Source organism: Danio aesculapii, chromosome 6, assembly GCF_903798145.1.
Source record: "Danio aesculapii chromosome 6, fDanAes4.1, whole genome shotgun sequence".
Classification (NCBI taxonomy): Eukaryota; Metazoa; Chordata; class Actinopteri; order Cypriniformes; family Danionidae; genus Danio; species Danio aesculapii.
In genome coordinates, this window is record NC_079440.1 from 25,547,192 (window position 1) to 25,559,955 (window position 12,764).

The 12,764-nt window shown below is 35.5% G+C and overlaps 1 protein-coding gene across 2 annotated transcripts in view; it reads right to left on the bottom strand.

Annotated features, from left to right (window-relative positions):
• stx8 (syntaxin 8) overlaps positions 1-12,764 on the bottom strand; it is a 111,228-nt gene that overhangs the window by 79,749 nt on the left and 18,715 nt on the right. For both annotated transcript variants that reach the window (XM_056459832.1, XM_056459831.1), the window contains exon 6: positions 10,863-10,955. In XM_056459832.1, the coding sequence (XP_056315807.1) occupies positions 10,863-10,955 (93 nt within the window). The remainder of the gene's footprint in view (positions 1-10,862; positions 10,956-12,764) is intronic.

Consider the following 12,764-nt stretch of genomic DNA (forward strand, 5'->3'; position numbering starts at 1 on the left):
TCCAATAAAGGATTTTATCTACATAAGGATATATTTTAACTGATTTCTTTGTATCAAACATTGTATTACATTAATTAAACAATTTTATTGAAACATTATGAAAAAGTAGGAATACGTTTGTTTGCTTATGAAAAACAATTTTTTTATGCTCGAAACCCTCTTTTGACCCACACATATTCACTGAAAATATATATACACTGTATAATAGTACACAATATGATAGTATACAGTTTTACCGTATTTTGAGATTCATTTATTTTTTTCACTTATTGAGGCTTTTGAATTGCATTATGGGACCTTGGTCTTCTTCTAACAATTTTTCACCTTGAAACATTTGAAAATGTGACTTTTATGAAAATTTTTTAACCCTTTTTCCCCAACAAGAAAACATTTTTGGATTGCATTTCTTAGCATCTAATTTCACTAGTTAACACACACAATACATTTTTTTTTTTTGCAAACACATCCCATAATATCTAAAATATCAACCTCTACCAAACGGTAGATATGTCGGTTTATGGTAAAAGTACTGGAATTTATACATATACTATGAAAAATCTGAAAATATCGAGTGCAAGACCAATTTATTTTAAAAAACACTATAAAACACTTTCATTTTTTGAAGTTTGCTATAAAAATATTTCAGATTCTCATTTATCATACTTTCCTATATTAAGTGTAGTAGTGCACAACAATGCTGTGTGTGTAAACCATTATTTTAAACAGTCATTGTTTAAATTACTTTCAAAGTTATTATTTTAAAAAGCCAAAACATGGTAAATACCATTTGGTAGGGTTGGTTGAGTCAAAGGGTTAATAGTTTGAAGTGATATATTGTCTAGATTGGTGTTGTATATTATGCTGCAAAAACCTGGTAATAAGCTGGCAGTGCATTTTCTGTTTTTTACAAAGTTAGTTCTTAATAAATTAATTCTTACTTTTAAAAATGTTAATAAAAATCACTTTGATAAATAGCAGAGTTGAATTTTCAACATCAAAAGTTGACAAAGCAGAGATCAACATCCCATAATGCAATTCACAACCATAAATAAAGGGAAAAAACACAAAATACTAAAATGGTTTAATTAACAGTATTTGTTTTTTCCAAATCATACAATTTCTTAAAAATTATTTTAGATGTTGGAGTTGATGACCTCATGCATGGGTCACCTTAACCATATGTTTTCCTATATTTAAAAATGTATAAAAATAACTTTTAAAACATTTCTAAAAATGTGACTATTGACATTTATTTTGTTGTTGTTGTTGTTTAAGTCTCTGTAGAAGGGGTTATTAAGGTTATGTATCAACTTTAAAAGTAGCAGATCCACCAACTTTATTGACCCTTGAAATTTTATTCTCACATCTCATATCTAAAATAAATCAGATTACTTATGCGTCTAATATAATCACGGAAAAATCTGGAGAACTGAATGAAACTATGTGGATTAATAGTTTAATAACACAAGCTTATTAAAACTCTAAAAGCATCACATGTTTGCTAAGAAACACTGTAATGCTTGTTGCAAGCAAATGGAAATTCATGGCAGAATACAAACATTACTAAATTACGGCTGACCAATAAAGGCCAGAAGGTCAACTGTATAATAATAATAACAACAATGAAAAGAGTTCAGTTTTTTGGATTAAATAGGGAAAACTATGTGGGCATCAACAATTCCTTTATTACTTCACTGATGCTGCCTCTATTCACAAAAATGGCAATAAGAATGCCAATTTTGAGAAAAAGCCAACATTACATCATAGCTATATTTCGCTAGAAGCAATGTGACAAAACTTTTAAGTCACTCCAAACCTTCTGGAAGAATTTTGTGGTCTGATTAGTCCAAGGTTGAGTCGATTCTAAAGCAAAAAAGAATGCTTGGCCCAAATCAAATGTGGACCACGACCAAGGCATCACCATCCCTTCCATCAAGTCAGGTTGAGACAGCATTGTGCTCTAGGGCACTGAAAGCCTTGTTGGCATCAAGAGCAACTTGAACAGAGCCAAGCACAGGTACAGTAAATACTGTTGGAGTGAGTAGCTGTTTGAGTCAGTCAAAGATCTGCATTTTAAAGGGAGATTCATTTTCCAGGGCAACAATAATTAGGAGCACACAGCTATAAAAGGATAGTTTGGAAAAAAGAAGGTAGTAGTTCTGGAATGACCCAGTTGAAGCCCAGACTATGGAACGATCGGAAAAGTATATTGTACAAATGCTAATTTTGTAGAGTTTAAAATTCCAGTACACGAAGATCATAGAAAACTCCCAAATCTCACAATGTTCTTGAATAAAAAAAAAAAACAATTATGAAGTACCAAAAAGTCTTACTATGACAATACATTGTGAAAATAAACGACTTAAAAATCCACTTGTTGTCTCTGTGTGTGATGTGTTTTACCATCACCAAATACAAACATTAAAAGTAAAACCACAAACTAAGAATTAGCATAAAAGTATATTTTAAATATTTAAATACACTCACCGGCCACTTTATTAGGTACACCTTACTATTACCAGGTTGGACCCCCTTTTGCCTTCAGAACTAATATAATCCTTCATGGCATAGATTCAACAAGGTGCTGGAAATATTCCTCAGAGATTTTGGTCCATATTGACATGATAGCATCACGCAGTTGCTGCAGATTTGTCGGCTGCACATCCATGATGCGAAACTCCTGTTCCATCACATCCCAAAGGTGCTCTATTAAGATCTGGTGACTGTGGAGGCCATTTGAGTACAGTGAACTCAATGTCAGGTTCAAGAAACCAGTCTAAGATGATTCGTGTGTATGACATGGCATATTATCCTGCTGGAAGTAGCCATCAGAATATGGGTACACTGTGGTCATAAAGGGATGAACATGGTCAGCAGGCTGTGGCATTAACACTATGCTCAATTGGAGTTCCAAAGTGTGCCAAGAAAATATCCCCCACATTACACCACCATCACCAGTCTGAACTATTGATACAAGGCAGAATGGATTCATGCTTTCATGTTGTTGATGCCAAATTCTGACCCTACGATCCAACTGTTGCAGCAGAAATCGAGACTCATCAGACCAGTCAACGTTTTTCCAATCTTCTATTGTCCAATTTTGGTGTGAATTGTAGCCTTAGATTCCTGTTCTTAGCTGACAGGAGTGGCACCCGGTGTGGTCTTCTGCTGCTGTAGAGAGATGCTCTTCTGCATAACTCAGTGGTTATTTCAATTACTGTTGCCTTTCTATCAGCTTGAACCAGTCTGGTCATTCTCCTCTGACATCAACAAGGCATTTGCGCCAACATAATTGCCACTCACCGGATATTTTCTCTTTTTCTGAGCATTCTCTGTAAACCCTAGAGATGGTTGTGCGTGAAAATCCTAGAAGATCAGCAGTTTCTCAAGGTTTTTTTTCTTTACTTCGCCAACTAGTGAAGTTTTTTTCCCTCTCCGCTGTCGCCTCTAGCTTGCATGGTTCAGGATCTGTAGAGCTACGCATCGTTGGATTTGCTCTTCAGAGTTTGGACTCTCAGTAGTGATTTTTAAACCACGCTGAACTGAGCTAAACTGAACTGAACTTAAACACTACAAACTGAACTACACTGTTGCAATTTACTATGACCTTTTATGTGAAGTTGCTTTGACACAATCTACATTGTATAAGCGCTATACAAATAAAGGTGAATTGAATTGAATTTCTGAAATACTCAGACCAGCCTGTTTGGCACCAACAACCATGCCACGTTCAAAATCACTTAAATCACCTTTCTTCCCCATTCTGATGCTCGGTTTGAACTGCAGAAGATCATTTTGACCATGTCTACGTGCCTAAATGCAGTGGGCTGATGCCATGTGATTGGATGATTAGAAATTTGTGTTAACAAGCAGTTGGACAGTTTGTACCAAATTAAGTGGCCGGTGAGTGTATGTGATGTGTTTAATGACATTTAAATGATGTGTGACATCAATACAAAACCTCATTTTAATATATAGTGACACATTCCGATTTCCACAGATATCTCTATTTTGACAAAGCAGTTGTTTTGGTCTTTGTTTAGGCATAAGAAGTCTGACATACCTGAGCAGTGACAATAAACATACAATTGCATCAGTGAGAAAGTATCTGAAAACAGTGATTTGAATGTTTGCATAAGTAAAATCACATCACAATCATACATACCAATCTTAATTTTGCTGTGTAGGTATGTTATCATAAAGATTGTAAGAAGAAATCTACCACATTATTTTCTTTTACATAATATACTTTGACATTTACCCACACATTTTAGTTTAACCACACACTTTTTTTCAATATATATATATATAAAATATTTAGAATTTATTTTCAGGCTGCATGATATTGGAGACAGTCTAACCCTAACCTGCCTAGTTAACCTAATTAACCTAATTATTCCTTTAAGATGTATAGAAGTGTCTTGAAAAATATCTAGTAAAATATTATGTACTGTCATCATGGGAAAGATAATAAATCATTTATTAAAAACGAGTTATTAAAACTAATATGTTTAGAAATGTGCTGAAAAAAATCTCTCTGTTAAACAGAAATTGGGGGAAAAAGTAAACAGGAGGGTTAATAATTCAGGGGGGCTAATAATTTTCTTTAAATGTATATTGTGATATTAATTCAATGTCCACAGATGTTTGAAAAAGCTCTGTTTGGAAGGAAGTAATTAATGTAGATAGATTAGGATTATTCTGTAGGGGACTGGATCATGCATAAAATAATAATAAACAAATTACAAGCATTGATAATGCAGAGGGTTTCTGGGAAGTCTAACAGTATTCAGCTACAGAAATAAAATGAATGATCAAATGTAAAGTAATACTGATTTCATTCTATAAACAATTCAATAAAATGATTCTTTATTAAAGTGACAGACACAACATTTGTGTGTACACACTGGTGTGTGAATGTCTTCATCTCTCTTTAAATGCTTGCACTGTCACAGGCCTTAAAATCACATGCATATGATAAAAGTTTACTTCAACATGGTTAAACTCTGTAGTAAATCCACAAATCTCATGCAATCTGAACTATTGCGACTATTGCAGATGCACATCTTGTGATTTTGATGCTGAAGTGATATACTGCGCAGCCACTATACACTTTAACTTTTCTAAACTTTAAATTCACATCTGAATATTTGTTTACACAAAAGCATCCTAAACTAATTCTAAAACCTTTATTCTGTTGAACACTAAAGAAAAAGTTCTGAAGAAAGCAGAAATCCTGTAAACATTCACTTCCACAGTAGGAAAAAAAATATTGTGTAGATCTATGGTTGCAGGTTTTTAGTTTTCCTTCAAAATATCTTATTTTGTGCTTAACAGAATAAAGAAACTCAAACCGTTCTGGAAAGTGAAGGGTGAGAAAATAATGACAAAATTTTCACGTTTTGTTTTTTCACCCGAGACAGCCTTTCGTATTAATTTCCAGGAAAAAAACAAGCCTTCTAAACAAACATGCGAGAACATTTATATCTGTAACACAAAGAATTTTGCAGATGAACTACAGAGGAGGCTTGTTGGACAGAAGACCAGCACCGTAACTCTATCAGCTCTCAAATGTGAGTCTATGAAACAGAGACCATGCAGTTTCAGTTTCTGCTCGCCAAACTCCTGTTCTAGGAAACACTGACGCTGCATGCTTTAGCAAAAGAAGGGAGAAAGATTGAGGGCCCGTTCAAATGATTCGTTCTCACTCCTATGTTTAGTTGAGGAGGCGAGACGGAGACTAAATCAATCAGGCTGAACCCTGCATAGACTGAGATGGGGCAGAGACTACGAAAAGCAGCCAAGAGCCAACAATTCCCACCATCAGTTTCAACCAAATGGTCACAACAAGAATCAACCCTAAATTGGTAAAAGGTGATCTTCAAAAACAAATTTTGTTAAGCTGGTTGAAAATCTCTTCACATCAGCAATCATCAAATGAAGTGTTCCATATGCATTTGTATGGTTTTTTATATTCTGTGGAAGGTTTAGGACCAAGAAAAGTTTGTCCAATACAAACATGGTTAGGATTAGAAATGATATTATTAGCAAACACTATAGAATACACAAGACATGTCACTCATATAGTTTTTTATGGGGAAATGTGTCAATAGGGCGAGCCCCATGAAGCACCGTCTACTTGTACAGGAGCCAATCATCAATCGCTATAGACCAGGGTTGTCCAAATATGGTCCTGGAGGGCTGGTGTCTTGCTGAGTTCATCTCCAACTTGCTTCAACACACCTGCCAGAAAGTTTCTAGTATATATAGTAAGACCTTGATTAGCTGGTTCAGGTGTGTTTGATTACGGTTGGAGCTAAACTCTCCAGGACACCGGCCCTCCAGGGAGCAGTTTGAACACCCCTGCTATAGCCTGATGTTTCTCTGGGGGAAAAGCTCGGACCAGACGTGTGCTTTTATGACAGTTTTTTGTGGTCAACAAACACACTAGAATCTCAGCGACCAACCACACTTAAAAACAATTTTTTTTTGGTTTTGTAATCTGTATGAAATGAATCCGAGGTACAGTCTGTCCTGTCAAATGCATGTCACATGACAGCAACTACTCGAACCCCCACAAAATTGTAAACAAAGAGTCGCTTTCATTTCTGGAGGAGACTCGCCATCAAGACCAAGTTGTGGATTACTTCAGAAGACCAACAAGATCTGACGAGGCATTATTCAGAAGATGATAATATGTAGAACAGCTATAAATGAGGTTGGTGTCGTGATCTCATTCTTTTCACATGTTTATTAGCTTGGGCAACATAAAATAATGTAGATTTTTGATTCGTACATTTATAAATGAAACTTATGAGACGGCTGTTGTTTCATTTTATTGGTGATTCCAAACATATAATTTAATCATAGATTAGATTAGTTTTTAACTCAAATGATTTGTTGCAATCAGTTTCCTCAAACGGTTTGAGTTGCCTTAACTTATTGTTTTTTTACAGTACTCAGTTGGTTAGAGTTTTCTTCATTTATTGGGTTTTATTGGGCTCAAACTGCTTCATTTATTCAAATGGATTAAGTTCACAGCACTCATTAGGTTTAGTTTTTGAACTCAAATGGGTTGTAACAATCGGTTTCAAACCTCAAATGGTTTGAGTTTCCTTAACTTTTTGGGTTTTACAGTGTAGGGATTAACACACAAGTGTGCAAGTTTTGAAGCTAATATGTACACTTTTATGGTGTTGAACACTGACGAGAAATCTAAAAAGTTCTTATGGTCATATCGGATTTAGAGATAATGTGTACTACAACAACAGTATCTTCCATATTTTTGTAGGCACGAGTTTATCTTTAACCATTTTAACCAAATGATAGCGTAACAATCTCTCAAAACAATAACATCAACAACCTTACTGTAATCACTAACTGGGGGCAGCACAGTAGCTCAGCACTGTCGCATCACAGCAAGAAGGTCGATGGTTTGAGCCCTAGCTAGGTCTGCTTCTGTGTGGAGCTTGCATGTTCTCCCCGTGTTGGCGTGAGTTTTCTCCGGGGGCTCCAGTTTCCCCACAGTCCAAAGACATATGGTACAAGTGAATTGAATAAGCTAAATTAGTGTATGTGTGTGAATGCAAGAGTGTGTGGGTGTTTCCCAATGCTGAGTTGTGGAATAAAGCGTAAAACATATGCTGGATAATTTGGCCGTTCATTCCGCTGTAGCGACCCCTGATAAATAAAGGAATAAAAAGAAAATGAATGAATAAATGAACTATACTACTATAAGGTTTTTTTTATCCAGGACTATACTATAAGGTTTGTTCTATTTAGGAGGTGTGTCTTTTATGGCAATTTACAGGGTGGGATGTGACTTTCAATGCTATCAGGCTAATGTTAGCTTTTTCCAAAATCTCCTATTGCACTTTTATGTTAAACCATCATAATTAAGCTCAGGACACACTTGTAAATGAATAAATGCGCTCATCTCAGTTTATTACAAGAATCAAATGTAACCTTTGAAACATTTGGAGTCTGTTTTGTGTTTTCATCAAGCTGCCGATTGTTGAAGCAGACAGGAAAGAGTAGTGACACTGGAAGTGGTCCACAGTAATTACGCTACCCCCTGAAAAAGCATTGTGGGCAACCTTCACTGTGCCAACAAAAACAGGGTGAACTTGCATCAGGATTTCTTTTTTTAGACACAAGTTGGACAGACACAGAGCTGACTTCAACTCAAATGTTTATCCATTAGGGTCATGTGGATTTTTTTTTTTTTGCAAGGTTTCGGTTCACTTTCCTGAAAGCTGCTCTTCTTATGTACACTAAAGAAGAGCTTGATACCTTTAATGTTCCAGCAGTTAGACAACATGTTCTTTCTCACAACATACAATGAAGCTAGACAGACTAATTAGCCATACACATCCATAAATAATACACAGCTTTTAAGATTCATCTAACAAGTTTGAAAATGAAAATCTATCTTTTGCACTGCCTGTTGTTTGTATAAAAATTATATGTAAAAGTTGCATGTTTATATTTTTGCTCAGTTTACTTTGAGGTCATTTAGAAAAAAGAAAAAAAAAATACTTTAGGAAGAACCATAGACTGTAAAAGACATGGACGTAGTATGCGTGATGTCACCCCTAGGTTTCTGGAGATCACAAGAGAAGCTACAAGCAGGCGTGGCCAACCATCGCCATTTTGTTCGCGCACCATCTCACCGACCGAGGGGTGACAAAATGAGTGCAAAGAGGTGGAGCATGAGCGGAGCTATAGACGCCTGCTAGCATTTTGCTTAGACAGGCTTTTCTTTGGGAGAAACGCTTAATACTTAACTACCTGCGACTAGTTTGTGTTCTGACCACTTGTACTTGGTTGTGTACTATATCAATAAAGTGTTTAGTCTTTTAAAAACACTGTTGGAATACATTGAATTACTAAAAATTGTTCTTATAACATTTTTCTGCAGGAGGAAAACGCAAATTACTTCCAAACACTTCAAATATAGTCTGTGTTAGTAAATGCAAGGCTATTTATGAAATCCAGGCATAACGCTGTGAGACAATGTTTCAGATGATGTTTTATAGCCTACAGCGAATCAATCTGTCAGATTCTGGAGCGCATTACAGGTCTGAAGAAAAATATAAATGATAAATTATCTTAAATAAAACAAATACATTTATAGAGATGGTATACAAGTATATAATTTTACTATATAATGTACAAATGGAGGCCACGTGAATGGTTTGTGAGCACAATTAGGTGCACACAGCATGCCATATTATCTGATAATTGTAAGAAATCATTCCAAAAGGCAATTGATGGTGTAAATCCACATAAAACAAAACAAAAATACGATGGATATGCCGAGTTCAGTGACTAATCAGCCGGAATCAGCTGAGGTGAAATGACGGCGACTAGCGAGACCTAGCTATCACTCAAGTAACCAAGCCCTTAATTATGCAGATATAATATAAAGGAAACAGATTTCATTTTAGCAAAAAAAAGCAAATTTTCTAATTATTATGACCAATAAACAGTGAAGTTAAAAATAACAAACGTGTTTGTTTTTTTGCATACTTTATTATACATTTGAGGTAAAAAAAAAAAAAAAAGCTACTGATTTTACTGCACAATATCTAAAGACTTGTCTTTTTTCTTACTTGATAACACACTGTATTTGCTTCAAAGGTAAAACTACAATTATTATAGATATTTTGCTTGATTTTGATGATTATTTAGTATCTTTTTAATAAACTAAAACTGTGTTTGATAAAGTTTACATTAAATCCTGACAAAATAACAATGCAAAAAATGCATCATAGTTTCCCCAAAATATTAATCACCTAAAAAGATAATAGTACGAAATGTTTCTTGAGCACTAAAATCATCACTTTCTCAAGAATTATATGACAATATGTATATACACCAAGAAAACATTTATTTGAAATGCTAATTAAATATCTCAACTCCTTTTGCTGCATTTTTGAATAAATATAGACTTGGCAAGTAAAAAAATCTTTTAAAAACATTTTAAAAACCTTGCCAACTTCAAAAGTTTTACATCTGCTTCTTGACTTTTAAAAGAGTTAAAATGACTTTGAATGTGATATTTTTTGACAGAGAAGAACATTTAAACATTGGACTCCATAAGTCAATGTAATAAAAACAATAACTCCAGCTTAGGTTTATTTAGCTTTATAAATTGCTGTAACCCTGACAAGTCAAACTAAAGCAAAGCAACTCTTTAGTGATGTCAGCGCAGCTGATTATTTTAAGAAAATATTGTATTTCAGCAAACCGATCTCAGCAGATAAAATATCTCACATCATAAAAAAATACTAATTATATATATATATATATATATATATATATATATATATATATATATATATATATATATATATATATATATATATCTGTTATCCCCACTCCAGCATTAAAAGGTTGGAAAGGCAGTGCGGGAAAAGTTAAAAGCAGCTGTGACCTTCAGATGAGGTCACAGACGACTGACCTGTGCTCAGTCTACTCCATGTGACTTCGACTTCATCACATACTATGTAATTTCTCCATGTTCTCACATTCCAACTCAAATAGATTCACCACAATGATGTGATGTCTCTGTGCAATGTCTCATGTTTAGCAAGTTTGAAACATTGCATTGGGAAGTTAAAAAATGTGATAGACCAGGTGAGAGTGTGTTTCCAAGTACTGTTCCACATTTTCCACTTTAACCCCAGTTTTGGAAAAAAAATGCTAATTTTAAAGCCAATGACATCATATGTAGTTTAGCGAGAGAGCAGCGTGACAAAGTAAAACCAACCTGACCACAAATTAGACGTTATTCATAGTAAACCATGTGAATGTTCAGCCAGAGCTGTCACATATAGGCTACTGCACTTTTCACTCACCGTTTTGTTCATCTAGCTCATTGCCGATTTCTTGACCCATCTGTTTTTGTCTACTTAAGACTGACGCCAGAGCATCCAGGCCAGCATCCTGGGCTAAAAAACAAGACAAAAAAAAGACATATTCAGACAAAATATGTACACCACACCAAAACCAAAGGGCAAAGAATTATGAATGTATGAATTGAAGTAAAGTGACACAACTGATGCAGACATGTAATAAAGACAACATGGTTGTCCTACGTCCAACCATACTATGTGCAAATCCTATTCATAATGCTCATATTTACACTGCAGAAACAGAAGTTAATTTTAACAGTTGGTAAAACTATTTTTAACAAAAATAAATTCAATAAATAGCATGCTGAACACATTTTTTAAAAATATGTTATTTATAATAACAATAATTAATAATAATTCCTTAAGTTTATTTAAAGCTTTTATGGACACTCAAAGCGTTTTACACATTTTTGGGGGGGAATCTCCTTATCCACCACCAGTGTGCAGCATCCACCTGGATGACGCGACGGCAGCCATATTGTACGAACTTGGGAGACCGCGAGAACAGAGGACGCGTACTGTGAGAAATTAGATGCTGCGTTCTTCCCTGGTTCTTCCTGAAACATTACAGCATTCATACAGCAATTTATAGTTTTCGCCTTTTCACAATATATACTATGCATGAAGACTTTTACCAATATACGTTGCACAATATAAATAAAAAAAATTATACAAATTTTATAGCACCCTTAATGTGTTTATGCCTTTATAAAGATTTTCATGGTGATGTTTACTTCCACTGTTTCATTTAGGGAAACTCCTGAGGTAAAAAAGTTATGTCTCTGAACTTTAATAATAAACCTATATAAAATGCTGTGCTTCCCACCTCCAGTCGCAATGAATTCTGGGACTTCTAGAGCGAGTTCGGTGCTCAAGTCTGCATCGGTGCATCCTCGATATCAAGAAAACATCCAGGAACTTTCACGCGTCCTCTGTTCTTGTAGTCGTGAGTTTTGGAACCGAACTTTGGCAGCTGATGATGATGTTACACGAGAACACGAGGACGCAAGATCGCTGAAGAACGCATATTGAGAAACAGCCAGAGTGATGAAGCCAATTATGATATGGGGATAATTAGGAGGCCATGATGAACAGAGGCCAGTGGGCAAATTTGGCCAGGATGCCGGGTTAAACCCCTACTCTTTTTCAACGGACATCCTGGGATTTTTAAAGACCACAGAGAGTCAGGACCTCAGTTTAACATCTCATCTGAAAGACGGCACTCACTGAGCAGTATAGCAGTGGTCCTCATGGTCCGGTATTGGTCCGTGCATCACTTGGTACAGACCACACAAGAAATCAGTTATTATTTCCGTTTTATTTATTATCTGAGTCTGAACGATCTTTTATTTTGAAAAATTACTGTATTCTCTCGCATACATCTCGGTCACTTGAGGTGGAAAAAGGCCCAGTAATGGACCCACAAACTGCCAAGGAATGGATCTGCAACCCATTTGTCAACAAATCAGGTAAAACCAGCATGTCTGTGCAAGAAGATTCAAATTTGTTATTTCAAATGGAGGTGCGCGGCTTGTGCATGCAAGCGGCGTGATGTGCTCGCGGCTTCAAAATTATACATGACAGCCACAAGCACACCTCGGGTCACGTGACAAAAACTGACCGATCAGCTTCGTACTTTGTATAAAATATACACATTTCGGTAGACTAATCAACTCAGACAAACACAGAGCACCCAAACACTGCAGTGCTTTGTAATTTTCTCCATAACTAAAACTTGTATCAGAGTGACAGCAATGTTTTGTCAGCTTGTCATCCTCTGAGAAAACTACTGATGGTTGTTTAGCATGGTTGTAGTGCGCGGTAAAATTGTCAAGCGTTGACCGG